The sequence below is a fragment of the Monodelphis domestica genome, chromosome 6, assembly GCF_027887165.1.
Source record: "Monodelphis domestica isolate mMonDom1 chromosome 6, mMonDom1.pri, whole genome shotgun sequence".
NCBI classification, from domain to species: domain Eukaryota; kingdom Metazoa; phylum Chordata; class Mammalia; order Didelphimorphia; family Didelphidae; genus Monodelphis; species Monodelphis domestica.
In genome coordinates this window covers 82261714-82282003 of record NC_077232.1, presented here as the reverse complement: position 1 = coordinate 82282003, position 20290 = coordinate 82261714, and the positions used below count along the sequence as shown (strand labels likewise).

Sequence of the window (20290 nt, the reverse complement as noted above, 5' to 3'; positions counted from 1 at the left end):
TCTGACCACAACACTTTAATTGTATTATTAAGGACAGGTCACTTCACTCCTATTATTTCAATTTTCTTATCTGTAAAATGAGGATAAAACTTCACATCTGTCTCTTTGGGCTGTTATCAGGAAAGGGTTTTGTAAACTCTGAAGCACTATATAGCTCTATAAATAATTACAGCAATCATAATGATGATCACCATCCAGTGGTTCTTTATATTTTTATCAAGATTGCACACTTTGACCCAAACCTAAAATTATACCATAAAGGAATAATCACTGAAAATAATTGGTTCCGTTTAAAAAGGAGATTAGAACAGAAATAATGAACTGAACAATTCAGTGTTTAATATATCTGAAAACATAAATTAGAGAAGAATGTAAAAACTTAGAAGAAAGATGCATGGTAGATACAAGAGCAAAGCAACATATTATAAATGATGACATGAGTTACTATAAAAGGAGACAGGATGCAGACATTAGACATTTTACATCATGTACCACAATGAACTCAAAATGGATGGTCCTGCCTCTCAAAGTTCTTCAAGGAAGAGGCCAATGCTGATAGAACCCAAGTTCTGACCTGGCCTAGAAATGGGGAGGGAGACCAAATCCTGCTTCTGGCTCAGAAAACCAAACTCCTCAGTGCAGACATGTCACAACTCCCCTAACTGCTAACACCCCTGGGGGATGGGGGTGAGAGTGGGGGAGATCCATGTTGTATCCCCTCAGGTTGGGGGCAGGTAGGTAAAAGGAAGGAAAAATTTTTCACTGCCTCTCCTAGAAAGTTATTCCCTCTCAAGAACAAAGTTTTGTCCTCCTCATTCTTTCAAACTTTGTTAAGATTTGAAGTCTGGGGACTTGGCCTCGCAGGGATCCCCAGTCTCTGCAGGATCTGGGTTGCCTCAAAGAGGAGAAAATGGTTCCCCTAGTCTAAAAGTACTCTGCATCTTCCTAGCTCTGCACCTACAAGGGTGTTAAAGGCCGAAGAAGGCTGGGGAATGGCAGCATGGGGTAGTAAAAGAAGGTACTTGGCCTAGTCAGGAAGAACTGGGTATAAATTCCCCATGATACTTCCTAGCTGTGTGATCTTGGGTAAATCATTTAGTTGTTTCCCCTCCTTTAAAATGAGTGAGCTGGATTACCTCTAAGGTCCATTTCTGATCCAAATTTACTCTCCTAGGATCCTAAATATGAAGGAGCCGTCTGATGGAATTCCATGCCTACCTGGGGACTGCTATGCTTCCTCCATCACCAGGATTTTCCTTTCCCTGGAAGCTCTGCCTTCTGAAGATGCTCAAACTCAGATTGGTGAGAAGTGATGAAGCTTGGAGGAAGGGGTTGTCTAGAAGGGCCTTGCTTTCCACTTAGCTTAGAGTTTGGAGTCATGAAATCAAAAACAGTTCTTCTGGAAGGATTAGAGCCTCAAACACTATATTTCAGCACCCTGGCTAAATGCTGAATTAGAAGTCAGGAGAACTAAATTATAATCCCTGTTGACTTTCAGTCTGTTTTTTCCTTTGCAAAATGAGAAAATTATATAAAATACTAAGATCTCTTCAAGCTCTGATAGTCTGGGATCTAGGTGATTTGAGCTCCTTTTGACTCCATCTCAACTTAGCCCCGATTCTGGTAAAAAACTGAATAACCCTTCTTTTGTGCCCCAGGAAAAATCATCTCTTCTTTCCCAGGTTTTCGCTTCTTTGCTATAACATCAATTTGACCATATGATGCCTAAGGTTCCTTTCAGTACTATCATGAAACACTGAATTTTTTGTTTTGTTTTAGGGGGATGAGAGAGGTTTATCTCAAACCTTCTTTTAGATTGCTTCCTCAAAGCATCTACATTTGCTATAAAGATTATGACTGAACTCCTATGTAGCAGTAATCAGGCTTCTTTCAAGACAAGTGTGAAGAAACAACTAATTATTTTTGATAAGTAGGTGTTGGGGGCTAAATATATAAATTTCTAATTACAGAGTTGCTGTAAAATGCAAGCTTCATGAGGGCAGAGACTGTTTGGGTGTGGGGGGTGTTGTTTTGTTTTTCATTTTCATCTCTTTAATCTCATCATTTTCATCAGGTTCCTAGCACTTGCTGAAGCAGCATGTCTCATCTGCTTTGCTGTATTCCATATAAAACATACTCAATATCTTCTCTGTGTCATTAGATATTTTTACCCTCCTCCCTACCATATCCTCTTTACCCATTCATCTTCCTCACTTCTGTAAAATATAGTCAAAATTCACCTCCTCTAGGTGGGGCCTTATTATGACTCTTCTACACTGCCACAATCCATTAGCATTTTATGTACTCCCTTGGTCCTATTCTAATTAACATTTCTACATTGGCTTCCCTCTACCTCCACCCCAATCACTACACATGGTTATCCACCCTGATTTAATACTTGCAATTATATTCTTTCTTGCTTATCAATCCTCATTTTTTTCAGCCTCTTTTTCAGTCAGATTTCTCCTGGACTTTATATTTATATTAATAAAATATAACATCAAATTATTGGCTCATATTAAGCTTGTTATCAACTAAAATTCCTATTGTCTTACCACATCTTCCCTATTCTGAACTTACATCATTGATTTTTTTAACTGAGCACAAGATTTTGCAATCTCTATTAAATACTGTTAGATTCAAACCAACATGCCAGCCTATCTCAGTTATCTTTAAATCCCAATTCTGCCATCCCAATAATTTGCTAATTGTATTTCAATATACTTGGTTTCCTCTACAATCCCATGTTACATTTTTATGCACTTAGGAACACTATTTTGAGAGAAAGGGTTCACAGGCTTCACCAGAATGTCATAAATTGTCCATGATAACAAAAAAGTCAAGAACTGGTCTACAGCATTTCTCTAATATACCCGGCAAGTAACTCTGTCAGAAAAAGTATAATCTGTGAGAATGGTATGTCCTTAGTTAACCTATGATACCTTCTCAGGATGATGGGATTTAGAGTTGGAAAGGATAGAATTTCTAATTTAATACCCTCATTTTGCAAATGAGGAACTTAGGGTCATAACTTCTATTTCCAAATGTTTTCAAACTTTTCAGTTAATATAATATTTCCTAGACTGTTGCCACGGATTGTCATGAGCATCAATGGTTTGTAGTCTCTGGAATCCACCTAACAACTATTTACAAGTCTGAGAACTTCAAGGTTTAAAACTTGCTTTCTTTTCAACAATACTGGAAGACAAACGAGCTATACTCATTACCCTCATTATAAAAAAGAGGAAACTTGAGACGAAGGGAAGAAAAACTATTTGTGCTTGGTCATACAGCTTGGAAATGTTGTCAATAGAGCAAAGAAACTCCCATCCTAACTTGAATTGAAAGTTCAGTCTCTTGACTCCAAGTCTACTGTCCTTTCCAACAATACCAAGCTTCTTCATCCCATTTTGAAAATCAAAACAATCTTTGTTACAATATTATGGATTAGAGAATCATCTTGGTTGTTCTCTTGACATGTTCTGGTTTGCCAATATCCTGTGCAGATTATTATTCCCTAGGTTTCCAGTATCTCTAAATACCAGAAAAACAAAATGATGAAGAACGTATTTCTCTTCACTAATCATTCCCAATTTCCATTGCCGAATACCACAATCATTCAAGCTTTGCACAGTAACCTTGGAGTTGGTAAACAACAGCTATCAGCAGCCATTTAAATCTCAGTGCAGTAACATCCACTTACTTCATTTGACATTGCCAAATGAAGATTTCAAAACAGACTAGAGATATATAAGATTTTACTAAATATGTCCATTCATTCAGTAAACATTTATTTAGTTTCTGCCATATGCAAGGCATAATGCTTTTACTCTTAAAGGAATTACCTAATAAGATAGATTGGTAATATTTATCTTCTTAACCCATTTATCCACATTGTTGTAAAATAATTAGGTTGGGTTTTTTTTTATTTAGCTAAAGGTATACTATTTCCTATCTCTTTAGCTGCACATACAAATCAAAACAAGTCATGACTATAAGTAGTTTCTATGGTTTGCCTTCCTTTTCTGTCAGTAAGGATTTTGTTTTAAGAGACAGACGTTAGGAGTTAGGAGCTCTGAGTTCTAGTATTGGCTTTGTTAAAAGTTGTGAGACTAGACAAATCACAACCTCTTTTCATATCTCATTTTCATCCTTTTATAAAAGGAAAGAGTTAGACATGGGGACTCTATGATTCTATCATGCAAACCATAAGGTTCAAACTCTACAAATAAGATAGGAAGAGAATATGAGTCATGGACAAATCATACCAAAAAAAAAAATGATAAAGTTCCCTTACTTAGTTCCAAGTGGACCTAAGAGCAATAGTGGAATATAAGAAGCTAACTATATATTGTGTAATGTTTTACCATCAACAATATGAATTGCACTTAAATAGTTTTCAGTGACCAAAAAGCTTAAAGTGCTTCAATTAAAAATAATTTTAAACTAATCAAATCAGAACTAAAAAAAGAAATCTAGATCCTGCAATTAATAATTTAATAATAATCTGATCTGATATTTTAAATCTCAGAGGAAGATTACTAATACATGAGCTAGATCGTCTTTGGAGGAATTCTAGAAGGATATGGGAAGAATCACATTGTTGGAGGGGCTACTGCACAGAAGAGATCATAGATCAATAAAAGCACCAAAATCCAATCAATATAAAGACATAAGCAGAGAAATGTCAAGAAAGAGATTAATTCTTAAGTCTCTTCATGAAATTTAACTCAATAAGCCTTGAAAGTAAAATGAAGATGACCTTGATCACAAAACTTCCTATACAAGTCCAGCCCAATTTTATACTCTAGGAAACTAAGACAAGAAACTTCTGCAGGACACACATGTCCTGGGCATCAGAGGCAGGATTTGGACCCCGAAAGAAATATGTAAACTTACATTGATAACCCTGGGATAGTCACATTGCCACAGCCCAGGGTTCTGATTAATCTAGGGAAACTCAGTCTGGACTTAACAAGTAGTTAGCCGATATATAATGGATATACTAAGAGAAACCTCATGAGCTAAACTGCCTTTTACCTCAGCTTACTTCATTCTATTATAGTGTCAAGCTTACTAGAAGAAAGTTGAAAACCCAAGGTCCTATAACCAGTGAGTATGAAGAACACACCCTCCATTTCTGGAGAGGCCCTCGGCGATTTATAAGGGGTTTTCTTCTCTGCAATCCTATGAGACAGGCAGTGCATATATTGCCATCCTTCTCCTCTCCCAAGTCTGGGGCAATGCACAGAGATTTGAACAGTAGCTCTGCCACCGATTACCTGTGACTGGGGAAGTCATTTCCCACTTTTGGAGCCTGCTTCCTCATGTATAAAATGGGTCAGGGAGCGGGATTGGAACAGATGCCTACTGAAGTGCCTTCTGGCTCTAGATGTATGACCATAGAAGCCATTTTACAACGGAGAGGAAACTATGCACAGCACTGGGTAGGCAATAGACTGCATAAATGATTTTCAAGTTGAGTCTCAGGATGGTAAGGTGATTTGTCCACAGTGATCCAGTGTCAGTGTCTGCATTCTAATCCATGTCTCCGTAACTCCAAATCCAATGCTCTTTGCTCTATACTGTACCATCATATTTAAAAAATTAAAATAAAGAAAAAACATAAAATTTAAGCAGTGAAACCTAAATAGCTCAACTGAAAACAGGACAAATGCTAGTTTAAACTACATGAAAGACAAAATTTCCATAAGGTCAATTTTAAATGTAATCCTTTCTGGATAATTCACGTCTCCATGCTGTTACTTTGTTACTGATACCCAAGAAAACAGTCTGATGGTGCCATGGCTATAATATAACTGATTATTTGGCTTTGACATATATTGATATAAATTCTAAAAGTGACCTAAATTGGATCTAATATTAGTGCAAAGTCTGGCCAATTAATTTGGTCCTGTGGCGTCTAGAAGCAAATATAAAATCCTCTATTTGGCACTCAAAGCTCTTTATAACCTGACCACTCCCTATCTTTTCATTCTTATTTCACCTTACACAACCCTCACACACTCTGCAATCCAGTGAAACTGGCCTCCTTGCTGTTCCTTGAACAAGATACTCCGTCTCTGCACTCCCAGCATTTTCACAAGTTGTGCCCCATGCATAGAAAACTCTCCTTCCTCTTCTCTATGTTCTGGCTTCCTTGGAGTCCTTCAAGTTTCAGCTAAAATCCCATGTTCTACAGGAAATCTTTACCACCCCCCTTACTTCTAATGCCTGTCATCTGCTGTTTATCTCCAATTTATCCTGAATGCAGCTTGTTGTACACAATTGTTTGCTTGTTGTCTCCCCATTTGACTGTGAGCTCCCCCAAAGCAGGTACTATCTTTTATCTTTATATCCTCCAGAATTTAGGGCAGTGTCTGGTACACAGTAAATGCTTAATAAATATGTATGACTTACTGGCCAGGTACATAAGACAACCTAATAATCTTCATTGGTTGAAATCTTTTTTAAAAATTAGTTATCTTTTAGGGCTAGAGACTGAACATATGATTTCATTAATATAGGAAACTAAGACGATGAGGAATTGTCCTTAACTAATTTGGGTCAGTACCATCTCTGCAACTTAAGATCTCATAGAGTTTTACCAAGAGCATTAAGGTTAAATGACTTTCTCAGGTTCACACCATCAGTCTGTGTCACAGACAGATCTTGAACTCAGATCTTCCTAGCTTTGGAAGAGAATCTTTATCCACTTCACCACACTCCCTTTCCAACAAACATATCCTTTACACTTCTTTAGTCTTGTTGGTAAAACACTATCATAATGACTAAGAAGTTCTCCATTTCAAGATGAAGAAGGTTTAAAAAAAACATTTGGCATCTCCCAGAACTTGTTAGAAATGCAAGACTGACACAAATCAATTGCTCAGTGGGTTCACTAAGTTTAATAGTATCTCCTATCCAAAATCTAGACAGAAATGATTGTGATAGATTGAAGTCTTTGGCTGATTTTCAATTTTCTATTACTTGAACTATGTTATATATATACATATATACATATATAATTTTATTGATATTCTATTTGCCAGATCTTAAAAATCACTACAAAATGTTGACATATACCAACATACTTGGAGCCAAACAGTAATTCACAGTTTTAAATAACATTTATCTTGTCATTTGGAAAATATATTTAATTTTTATACACTAATTAAATATGATACAGAAATGGTTTTTTTGTAAATATCAAAAGCTTATATAAATAGGTTATATAAAGGAAATATTGTAACCAAATATTATTACCAAAATTAAAGTTTACAGGGAACACAGCAATATTATAAATAAACTAACAAAAAGATATCTCAGCACAGCAGAGCACAATAAAACTATCAATGAAAATTTTATATCATGTTTGATTTTTTAACATGCTGTGCTTCAGTAAAAGCAAATTTTTTGTCTTTTTTGGTCAGTTTTATTAGTAAATAGTTTTCAAAATAGTTTATTTTAAGCATTTTAAATGTTTGCTTAGTCTACACAAATGCAATTTGAAACCTAGCCTGGAACTATTTGTGCTTATTATTTTCTTTCTTTTTAAAAAAAGCTATGATTCAATTTTCATGTATCCAACACCCAAACCAGTCAAACATAAAATGTTAAACTGCTTTTCTCACACTTCCTACAGGATTTTTAACAAAAACCAGAACAAGTATTAAAATACAATAATTTCTAGAAGAGATGGAATGTATGACTACTATACCTTTTATTTTAGTGATTAATCAATATATTTTATAGGGAATTAAAATTTATCTTTTCCTTATCAATTACATCTCATCTACATTAAAATAGAAAAAAACATAAGATAAAAATGAATTATTTTTGTTCAAACAACCAAAATCTCCTTCTCAAAAACCACATATTCTATAAAATAATTCCATAAGTACATGTAAAAATCAATCATGGCTTATACATTATGTGATCTACTCAACAACAGACAGAAAATGAAATTCTAAATTCAAAGGCAATTAGGTTTTAATTACTAAAAGTCAGAATGCATTTTAATTCACTTTATCTTTTTTAAATATTATATACTATTATTTCAGCTCAAAGAATAATTTTAGGGGGAAAATAGGATAAAAAAGAAAAGAAAGCAAGGCATGTGCTATGTCACAAGTCCTGGTTTATAATTTTAACAATATGGATTAGAGACCAGTTGAAGATTATGTTTTGTTAATAAGTACGAGTATCAAGAAACCTCAGAATAATTCTGGAAATTAAGTGCTACAGTCAGATCACTTCTGCATGGAGTTCCTTATCTGAATTAAATTTTGTGTAAAAGCATTCACTAGGTTTGACAGTTTTTTTAAAAAGATACTTATAAACATATGTTAATTTTTAAATATATATTATTTGGAGTAACTGAATCACAACCCTATAAAGTATTTTCTAAGTTTGTTTGCAACAATGATGCTTAGCTAATATAAAGTAATCCAAATCACTTACCTGTTCGTCATAAGAAGGCTGAGCTTCATCTGATAACTCTTTTCCTAAATTCATCTTAAGGAGAGAAGATCTTCCTTGCTACACCAGACACCCAGATTTAAATTATACTATTTAACACCACACCATGTCTGTACATGTCAGAAAAGTTTAAAGACATTTCATATGAAGTTCCATTTTACTCCCTTTTTGTTACCCATGGCAACAGGACACTGCATGGAGCAGTGGTTCGTTGGAGATTCAGATTAGATCTCAATTATTGCTCACAAAGAGAAAGATCAGTTTACATAAATCATGCTGTGATATCATTTTTAAGTATTTCCTCTAACAAATCTGAAGAATAAAACTTGGGCTGATGGGGGTAATTTTTCAGTCAGAACAACAGCTGCAAAGAATTTGGTTTTTGGTAGAATGGTGCAGTTCACAACCTTAATTACAGTTGCTGATGATTCTATTAAAAGCTTCCCATATGCCAAGGTTTCCACAGTGCCAGCCAGTAAAATCTGACACATTACTAAAAAACCATCTTACTTCTTTTCATTCTCTATTTACCATTTTGACAGGATTCCAAACATTTGATATAAATGGAAAGTAGGTAAGTCATGAATCAGGTCCTAGTGTAACCGGTTTTAGGATTTCATAAATAGTTATTATGTGCTTTTTTAAAAAAGAAAGAAAAGCTTCAGGTGTTCCTTACTCCCTTATCTGTCAAAGTATTACAATTTTTAAAAATGCCTTCCTTGTTTGCATAGTTTCTTAGGGTCAAATAAGGAACACATTTGAAGAATTGTTACAAGAGAATGACCTACAAACTTGGAGGCAAAGTCGCATAATAGACGGTACAATGTCCTGATGGTCAGAAAATTTGGGTCTGAGACTCAACTTTGGCAACTTAGTGGCTATGGGACTACAAATAGGTAACAACTCTTCTGAGCCTCAATTCCTTTACCTGCCAATGGCGATAAATAATGCCAGCCCCACCTAATCTCAAAAGGTTGTTGTGAATAAAACACTTTCAAAAATGTTAAATGCTCCAAAACCACAAAATACTACAAAATGTTAAATGCTACAAAAATGACAACTACCTGAATAATTATTGAGGAAGCAAAGTGGTGTAGTGGATAGAGAACTGGATTTTAAGTCAGGATGAAGAGAAGGGAATAAGCATTTATATGGCCCCTCCTCTCTGCCAAGCACAATGCTACACTTTAAGAACTGACTTTGAATCTGTCATAGACACATAGTAGCTATGTGACCTTAGACAAGTCATCTAACTCCTCTTATCCTCAGCTTCCTCACCTATAAAATGAGGATAATAATATTACCTATCCCCAGGGTTAATATGAGGACCAAAAGAGATAATATAGAAATTCCTTTGTCAAACTTAAAGCTCTATACAAAGGCAGCTACTATTATTAGGTATAATTATCACTTGCTTCCTTATTTGGTAATTAAAGTTACACTAAGATGAACAGTGCAGTGGAGTGGGGTGGTCTTTAGTAACGTTTATTCTGTTCTCCCCTACCCCATTCTCCAGCGGATACAAACCACTAGAGCTCTCCACTAGATTTCCTCTCCTAACTTGCCTGGGTTTTGTCTCTTTTTTTTTCCCAAAGCCCAAAGTATGGATTGGGTGGCAGGAAAAGAAGAGGTATATAACCTTCCAGGTGGGGAAGTGAGGGACAAAGAAAGAAATATGTGAAGTGGTGGACGCTGGACTAGCAGTCAGGAAACCTGGATTCAAAGTCCAGCTCAGATCCATCCTGCCTTTGGGACCACAAGCAAATCACACACTCTGGACTTCACCTTTCTAATCTACTAAGTGGGAGAGGCCCTTCTAATTCTAAATCCTGTCGTTGGGACCATTCTTCCAATTTTTTTCTAATCTTCCCCAGCAAGGACTGATCAAAACATCTTTGTAACCAATCAAACAACAAGCATTTATTAAGCTCCTACTATTTGCCAAGCCCTACACTAAACCATGGGGAAACAAACAGAACCTGGCCTGGAGGAATTTACATGCTCCAGGGGGCTGGTACCACAAGGCATTCACCATGGATAAAGACAAAATGCACAACACAAAGCAATTAAGGCAGGATGGGAATACTGAGGAAGGGAGAACTGGGAAGGCCTCTTGGAGACCACATTCCAGCTGACTGCCATGGGGGAGGGGAGATGGGCCCTGGAATCCAATAAGAAAGCTTAGAATCTGCTATAATCAGAGTCTGTGGCCTCCTTCTCGTCACCAAGCAAGCACAGACCTTGTCCACTGAGTTAACTAGCTTCTGAGCTGTTGACAAGGACACGCCAGGAGACGGCGGGGATGGGTTCTGGTTGGGGGACTCTCCCTTGGACGCTGCCCAGTGGGCAGATGACAGGAGTTTAGTGAGAAGTGCGGGGTGACCTTCTACTCCTCTCCCTGACATAATGGCCCAAGAACCACGATTCCCATGCGGAGCCTGGGCTCAACTCGCCGGCCTTCTGCCAGGGCCCCTGGCTTCCCGTAGGCCAGGCTTTGCCTCTCCACTGCGTCGTGCCCCGGTGAGCATCAAACGGTCTGCAGCGATAGGATTCGGCTGCACTGAGTCACTGGTCCATACAGCATGGCTAACCAGCAAACGGCTTTAGGTCTGATGAGGGTGGAATACCATTAGCCTACCAGCTGACCATGCTAGTAGGAAGTTAAGATCCTGAATGCTTTTTAAATGGTTCTGCTCGTGCACAACTATCATTCTCTTGTGCTTATCATTCCTTTTGTGTAAAAATAAATTAGCTAGGGGCAGGCAGGTGACTCACGGATTGAGAGCCACATGTGGAGTCAGGAGGTCCTGGGTTCAAAGCTGGCCTCAGACACGTGTAGCTCCATGACCCTGAGCAAGCCTAGCCTTTACGGATCTTCTGCCTTGGAACAACACTCGGTATCAATTCTAAGACAGAAGGCATGGGTTTAAGTCAACAAATAAGCTAGACCACACACAACTACAGACTGAATATCTCTTGATGTCCCCCTTTTGGGGAATAGCTGAGTTAGAGACAAAGTGAGCAGCTTCCCCTAGGGAGCCGGGGTAGGGATGATGAGCGGGAGGCTGAGGAGGCTCCTTCCTGTGCAGAGAGGGCAGCCAGCTCCCAAAGCCCAACCTGGGGAAACACAGCAGCCCTGGGGCCTCAGCCCAGTGGTGTCTCCAGCCTATGGGCCAGACTTAAAGGGAAAAAAAATAATGCCCAGTAGTTGAGTACTGAGTGCTTACAGCACGCCCAGTTCTTTCTAGTTAGTCCAGAGGATACAGAGCGGGTATGCCACATGCTCACTCCTACCAAGATTCTAAGACATAGTCATGAGAATAGAGAATAGCAATTTAAGGCTATTAAGGCACAGCATAGCTCCTGGCACATAGCAGGCACTTAATAAAGAGTTATTACCTGCCTTTACTTGCTACACCATCCAATGTTCCATTCATTCAAAGCCACCTACTAAACATGTAGACTTTTTTTTATGGCTTTTGTCCATTCACTTATTTTGGACAGTGTCTCAACACAAGAAAGAGACAACGTTTTTACAATCAGCATACTATACTGGGAAGCAACCAATCCAAGCAACCAATTTACCTAATAATGAATTTATCTTGCAATCTTTAGAAAGTAATTCAAACACTCCATGATGTCATCAATATGGATACTTATGCACTCATACCCACAGAAAAGGCTCTGCTTCTCCTAAGCTGCCAAGACCAAAAAGATAGTCCAACCTCCTGCTGATGACCCTTTCCAGACTGTATCAGAATAAATCCTATTCCAATGTCTCACCAAGGTGTGGAGGTGACCCTGCATTCTCAAGGAGGATGTCATTGATGCATGAGCTCAGACAGGCTCCTCCAAACCAGGGAAGGCTTTAAAGGATCTAGGAGCAACCTTACTTAAAATAAGAATCAACCTTATTGCATTTTGTAAGTAATTTTTTGGTCCCTTTAAACCATTCAGAATATCCGCCCCGCCCCCCTCTAATTTTAGCCATTTTGGTTTAACAACTTATCAATTTAGGATCTCTGAGCATTTTAGCACCCTTTACTACCTCACTACCAGGTAACAGTTAAGAGGACCAGTCTTAGTCTGAAGGTACATAAGTTCAACTGCTACAACAAATGCAAGGTATTTCAAGGCAAATTAAATCAGAATGGCTATCAGAGACTCATTAATTTGGGAACTGAGTGAATAAAATCTTGCTCATGCTGTAATAAGCTCTGAACCCATCCTTTCTCCCTGAATGTTCCCTGAGATGGCTCAATGCATTATGCTTGGCTTTTCCTCCCTGAGGACACAGTCTGGGATGCTCCACATTACCATCATTTCCTCATGTTGATCTCCTTGGTAAAGCACTTCAAATTAGACCAGAATCTACTGCACTCTTGAAAACTCACAACCACTGTCAGCTCTGGCTGGATGTGGTGGTCAGACATGGGGTGAAATTTGGGCAATAGGATTATTAATTATTAATTAAGTGAATTAATTATTAGATAAAGTGTTTTAATACTAATAGATACTAATAATAATACTTCAACTCTAAAGTATGTCCAATTTTGAAATTTCTTGGAACATCATCTTTTGCTGCTTGAAAATAAATCCCTACAGATCAGTGGAATAGACTTGGGGTAAGTGACCTCAGTAAGACAGTCTATGATAAGCCCAAAGACCCCAGTTTTGGAGACCAAAATCCACTATTTGATAAAAACTTCTGGGAAAATTGGAAAACAGTATGGGAGAGATTAGGTTTAGATCAGCATCTCACACCTTACACCAAATAAACTCAGAATGGGTGAATGACTTGAATATAAAGAAGGAAACTATAAGTAAATTAGGTGAACACAGTATACATGTCAGATCTTTGGGAAAGGAAAGACTTTAAGACCAAGTAAGAGCTAGAAAAAATCACAAAATGTAAAATCAATTATTTTGATTACATTAAATTCAAAAGGTTTTGTACAAACAAAACTAATGTAACCAAAATTAGAAGGGAAGCAACAAATTGGGAAACAATTTTCATAACAAAAAACCTCTGACAAAGGTCTAATTACTCAAAGTTATAAAGAGCTAAATCAATTGTACAAAAAATCAAGCCATTCTCCAACTGATAAATGGCCAAGGGATATGAATGGGCAATTTTCAGATAAAGAAATCAAAACTATTAATAAACACATGAAAAAGTGTTCTAAATCTCTTATAATGAGAGAGGTGTAAATCAAAATAACTCTGAGGTATCACCTCACACCTAGAAGATTGGCTAACATGACAGCAAAGGAAAGCAATGAATGCTGGAGGGGATGTGACAAAGTTGGGACATTAATGCATTGCTGGTGGAGTTATGAATTGATCCAACCATTCTGGAGGGCAATTTGGAACTAAGCCCAAAGGAACTAAAAGACTGTCTGCCTTTTGATCCAGCCATAGCACTGCTGGGTTTGTACCCCAAAGAGATAATAAGGAAAAAGACTTGTACAAAAATATTCATAGCTGCACTCTTTGTGGTGGCAAAAAATTGGAAATTTTTCCCCTTCAATTGGGGAATGGCTGAACAAATTGTGGTATATATTGGTGATCGAATACTATTGTGCTCAAAGGAATAATGAACTGGAGGAATTCCATGGGAAATGGAACGACCTCCAGGAAGTGATGCAGAATGAGAGGAGCAGAACCAGGAGAACCTTGTACACAGAGATGGATACACTGTGGTACAATCGAATGTAATGGACTTCTCCATTAGTGGCAATGCAGTGATCCTGAACAAACAGGAGGAATCTATGAGAAAGAACACTATCCACATTCAGAGGAAAAACTGCAGGAGTAGAAACACTGAAGAAAAATGATTGACTGATTATATGGATCAAGGGGATATGATTGGGGATATAATATAGACTCTAAATGAACATCTAGTGCAAACATCAACAACATGGAAATAGGCTCTGATCAAGGACACCTGTAATACCCAGTGGAATTGTGTCAGCTACAGGAAGGGGTGGGTGGAGGGGAGGGAAATAATGTGATTCTTGTAACCAAGCAATAATGTTCTGAATTGACTAAATAAAATTTTCAAAAACAAAGAAAAGAAAAAAGAAAGAAAAAAAATCCCTACAAAATATAAGTTCCTTGAGGACAGGGGTTATTTTATTTTTGCCTTTATATCCCAAGTGCCTAACACAGTGCCTGGAATATAGAGGATGTTTAATAAATAAATGTTCACTGAAATGAACCTTCCTAATAGCTGTCTTCTTAGTTTTGTTGAATCTTAGCACTTGGCTAAAAGGTTTTTGGGTAGAAAATAAGGAATATTTAGGAACACAAAAGTGAAGATCAATGTTTGTTTTCTCTTCATCTGTATTCCTGCCCTTTTTATTCTTCTTTCTCTCACTCCACCTTAAGGGTAATCAAGTTAAGCACATATTATCAACTTATTCTCCTATCTTCCATTCTAATTCTTTCCTTCCCTTCAAATCCTTTAAGTCACTTCCTAAGTTTCTACAGAGTCAGATGACCAGAGAGAAAAAGACAAGAGAAGCAATAAAATCCAGGGAATTGATAAGATAATATAGTGGATATTAATTGGAGAAATATAAATTAAAACAACTCTGAGGTATCATCTTATACCTATCAAATTAGTTAACATGTCAGAAAAGGAAAATCATCAGTGTTAGATGGGATATGAGAAAATTGGGACACTAAAGGACTGTTAAGTGGAGTCATGAATTGATCCAACCATTCTGGAGAACAATTTGGAACTATGCCCAAAGGTCTATAAAACTGGCTTGCATACCTTTTAATCCAGCAAAAGCACTACAAAGTCTGTATCCCAAAAATATCAAAGAAAAAGCGAAAGGCACTAAATGTACAAAAATATTTATATCAGTTCTTTTGCAGTGGCAAAAAATTAGAAATTGAGGGAATGACTAAACAAACAAGCAAGATGTTTTCGGAAAAACCTGGAATCACATATAAACTCATGCAAAGTGAAGGGAGCAAAACCAGAAGAACATTGTAAACAGTAACAGGAAAATTATACAATGATCAACTGTGAATGGATTAGCTATTTCCAGCAATGTAATGATTCAAGACAATTCCAAAGAACTCAAATGAAAAATGCTGCCTATCTGCCTACCTCCAGAGAAAGGGTTGATGGAGTCTAATTGTAAATCAAAGCATATTATTTTTTTACTTCATTTTTCTTGGGATTTGGTTTGTTGGTTGTTTTTTTGTTTGTGTTTTGTTACACATGACTAATGTGGAAATATGTTTTTCATGACTTACATGTATAGCCTATATCAAATTGCTTACAATCTCTGGAAAGGGAAAAGGGAGGGAGTGAATTTGAAACTCAAAAATATTTTAAATAAATGTCAAAAATGTTTTCACATGCATTTGAGAAAAAAAATTTTTTTTTTATTTTAAGGTAGCATAATGGAAATGACTGAACATGAAATCAGAAAACCTGAGATTCAAGTCCTCATTTCAACTGTATGACCTTTGATAAGTCACCATCTCTTTTAACCTCATTTGCAAAATGATAATTCTTTTCTTTTACTACCTATCTCACTAGATTGTTCTGAGGAGAACTTTGTAGATTATAATGAAATATATAAATGTAAAGTTAAAAAAAAAAACTCAAAACCAAATTATCCTGGCAGCAAACTGCCTGCCCAGAAAAACAACAAGGAAAATAAGGTACTTTTTTTCTAAACACGAAGAATATGAGAAACTCTCTTTCCCTCCCTCCCACTCTTCTTCTCTTTCCCTCTCTCTCCTTCTCTCCTCTGTCTCTTTCCTTTCTCCTTTCTATTTCTCTCCTGTCTTTCTTTCTCTTCCTCTCTATCTCTTTCTGACTTTGTCTTCCTCTCCTCTCATCCTCTTTTCTCTCAGACTGTAAGGATAATTTTAGGGTAGTGACCTAATCTAAATTAATTTTGGTCAACAGGGAACATCCCAAATAAAATACCCAAGTCAGCTTGGAAATTTATGGTGGTTTAATTAATATAGAGGGAAAGAATTAAGGAGAAGAGAGAGGGAAAGGTATAGGATTTCTCCCGCCTGGTCTGTGCCAGGGGGTGTTCAAAGTCTTCTGCCATGAGGTCTTTGAAGATTAAAGGCTTTTTCTAAGAGGATGGTGTTTGGAAGGTAAAGGAGGAAAAATCAGCCTTAACTATGAGAGAGCTCAGAGAAGATGCCTTACCTGAACTAGGTTAAGAGGCTTCTTCCAGTATGGTATCAAGGAAAACTCACCGCTAACCCGGACAATAGCTGCCGCCACACCAAGATGCCAAAAGTCTCAGCACGCTGCCACCAGCCACCTCTCCGCCGCCAAAGAGGCCAGAGGGAGAAAGTGACAGTTTTACATCACTTTCCTGCGTCTCACCTGTACCAATAGTAGCTTAAGCTTGACTTAGGATAGCCCAGGGGTCTGTCAGCTGTTTCTGATTTGTCATTTGCTAGCACATGTCTATCATAGGCCATCCTCCTAGATACTTAATCCTTAAGTATGGGTGTAGACATTCCTGATTTTGTTCTACTAAAAAGGGTGGAGTAATCTAAAGTTCACAATTCTCATTTCCCATTACCTGTGATTTCAATGGTTTAGGACAGTCTGTCCCAGTGAAGAGACTCTCTCTACCAATGCTAGTCAGCATCCTACACATCATACTCTTAAAGAATTCAGGGAGGCACTTAACATTTATGGGTGAAAGGTGGTAACATGGGCTAGAGCCCATGTGGTCAGGAAGTGACTTTTCCAGAGCCACACAGGCATATCATGTCAGAGACAGCACTTGAATCTTGGTCTTACTGACTCTGAGGCCAGATCCCTATCCACTACTTCACTACTGCCTCTCGGTTTTATCCTTTTAACAGATAATATTTGACTATGGTAGACAATATAATTCAATTTTCTTAAAAGCCTACACAATGAGACTGATACACTGTGGTACAATCGAAGGTGATGGACTTCTCTATTAGTGTCAATGCAATGTCCCTGAACAATCTGCAGGGATCTAAAAAACACTATCCACAAGCAGAGGATAAACTATGAGAGTAAAAACACCAAAGAAAAGCAACTGTTTGACTACAGGGGTGGAGGGGATACGACTGAGGAGAGACTCTAAATGAACACTCTAATGCAAATACCAACAATATGGAAATGGGTTCGAGTCAAGAACACATGTGATACCCAGTGGAATCATGCGCCGGCTATGGAAGAGGTGGGGGTGGGGGGGGAGGGTAGGAAAAGAAAATGATTTTTGTTTCCAATGAATAATGTTTGGAAATGACCAAATAAAATAATGTTTAAAAAAAAAGCCTACACTATGATGTTAGCAGCATTCAGCTATCATTACATAAAGTCCTAGTAGAGAAAAACTATAAATTAATTGGTCGTATTTACAGTTCAAGTCAAATATGACTTAGTCTAAGCTAAGATCTCTTCATCTGACCCTACATTCATTCATATACCAGTTAAAACTGAAGATGTAGGCTATTATTCAAGCTAACACATGATTTTCCCATGTAAAAGTATAAATATAATCCTAATTGTGCAGCGAGGTGGCACAGTAGATGAACTGCTGGGCCTGGAGTCAGGAAGACTCATCTTCATGAATTCAAATCCAGCCTCTGACACTTACTAGGTGTATGACCCTGGACAAGTCACTTAATCCTCTTTTCCTCAGTTTCCTCATCTGAAAAATGAACTGGAGAAAGAAGAGATAAAACTACTCTAGTATCTTTGCCAAGAAAATACTAAATAGGGCCAAGAAGACTGCAATGAGTGAACATTAGTGAATGTGCTAAGTGTTCTTCCCTTTTTGCTAACCAGTTCCTTCAGCCATGAAGTTTGTACAGAGAACCTAGATTCCTGAGCAGTTTCATCAGTGTCACCTATGAGCTACTCCTAAATAGAAAGACAAGATAACAAACATCCAAATCCTGAAACTCAGCCAGTATTGCAATGATCCCTGCTCCTACACAGCTCTACCAGTCTGGACATGTGCAGAGAATGGGCACCAAGAGGAGAATCAACCATCTGCTAGAGGGTGAGTTAAAACAGGATAACTACAAATAGAATGGACAGAGAAATAAGATAAGAACACCAGGGCACGCTGTTTACATGACAAGCCAGGGTAGCTACAGATTTCTGATAATGAACAGATAGATGAGCATGACCTGAAGCAATCCATAAGCAGCTCAGCTGTCCTTGGATTGAGGCACTAAAAAAGAGGCATCAATAGCTCAAGTTGTTCAAATCAGAAGCGCCAAACATGAGGCTTATGCCAAGCTGCCTGAACTAGAGAAAAATGTCATTGGAAAAACTTAGCAAATAAATAAAGATAAAATTGAATATAAACAATTTAATGAGATCTTCTAAGCCAATCAACAGCCCACAGGAATTTTTAGATATGTTTTGGTGGCCCACAAGTTCCCATTTGAGTTTTACTCCACTCATTCAAATAGTGTCATGAGAGAGGGTCCTTTTATTACTAAGGATAAAAGGACTTTGATAAGAATAAGATGAACCAGGCAAAGGGAAAAGCAGTAAGCCCTTTTACCTGGTATGTTCAAGAGAAAACCACGTGTCTTAACTAGAAACCCCCAAAGGATAGCGATGATAATGATGACGATAATAATAAAACAATAATAAAAATAACATATAGCACTTCGAGGTTTCATAGTACTTTTCCAGGGCAATTTCATTTATTTCCTTACAATCATCCTATAAGATAGGTGCTGTTATTATTTCCAGTTTTCAGAAAAAGAACACTGAGGCTGAGATGGATTACAAGTGACTTGCTTAGAATCACATGGCTAATAATTGTCTGTGGAAGAATTTGAACCCAGGTTTTCCCAGCTAGATCCACTAACCAGTGGTATCAAACCCAAAAAGAAAGGTGGCATATTAACTTAGAAAACCACAAATTAGTATTATTTTTGCATATGTGTGTATATGTATACACATGTATACACATGTGTTTTATAATAACATTATATATGTTTTATTTTTTATTTTGTTAGATATCTCTCAATTACATTTTAATATGGTTCAGGAAGCCCTGGAAAATATTGTGGCTGTTATCTCTCATATCAGGAAACACAAGACTTTATACAGGACATCCCTCTGACTCCTTCCCATGAGGGCCGGGGCTCCCCCAGCAAAGTGGGCCTAAGAAAGGGAAGAAGAAAGGACCATGATTTTCAAGATGTTGCTAGGCAATACCAGGCATTGGTCCTCTGACTACACAAAGCAGGGGCAAGCCCTGATGAGCTCATAAAAGAGGCTGAGTGCTCAGCATGGTGTTAGGCACATAGTGGGTGCTATTTAAATATTTATTCCTCCCCCTTACCCCAAAATCTTTCTGATTCCATGCAGCTCTAGGATTAAGGCAGTTCAGAAAGCAGAATAACTCAGGTGGTCAGATCAGTTCAGCACACATACACATGCATGCATGCTCGTGCATATACACTCATACACACACACACACACATACACACACACACACACACATACTCTCATGATGGGTCAGTCAAAATCTGCAAATGAAAGGCATTACTTAATGAGATTATGGATGTAAGCAACTACTTAAAGACAAAATATTCATTTATTCTATAAGTCTAGTTTCTCAGAAAAACCAAGGCAGAATTAGAGTTGCAACTAGGGCTTTGCTCCTGAGTATCTGACATTTTCCTCTCAGTGACTCTCCACCTGCTCTGCCCCATAAGTCTTGCCTTGCTCCCATCCACGGCCTGTGCTTCCCCATCTGGCTCTAACCACTACTACATAATGGATCTATTACCATTGGACAGCTCT

The 20290-nt window shown here is 37.6% G+C and overlaps 1 protein-coding gene across 3 annotated transcripts in view; it reads right to left on the bottom strand.

Moving 5' to 3' along the window:
• RGS12 (regulator of G protein signaling 12) overlaps positions 1-20290 on the bottom strand; it is a 253779-nt gene that overhangs the window by 130913 nt on the left and 102576 nt on the right. The window contains exon 1 of one of the 3 annotated variants that reach the window (XM_056802368.1): positions 8464-9070. The exons of the other annotated variants lie outside the window; for them this stretch is intronic. Coding sequence (XP_056658346.1) covers positions 8464-8517 — 54 coding nt within the window. The 5' untranslated portion in view covers positions 8518-9070. Of the gene's footprint in view, positions 1-8463; positions 9071-20290 lie in introns of those variants that run through there. 3 annotated transcript variants of the gene reach the window in all.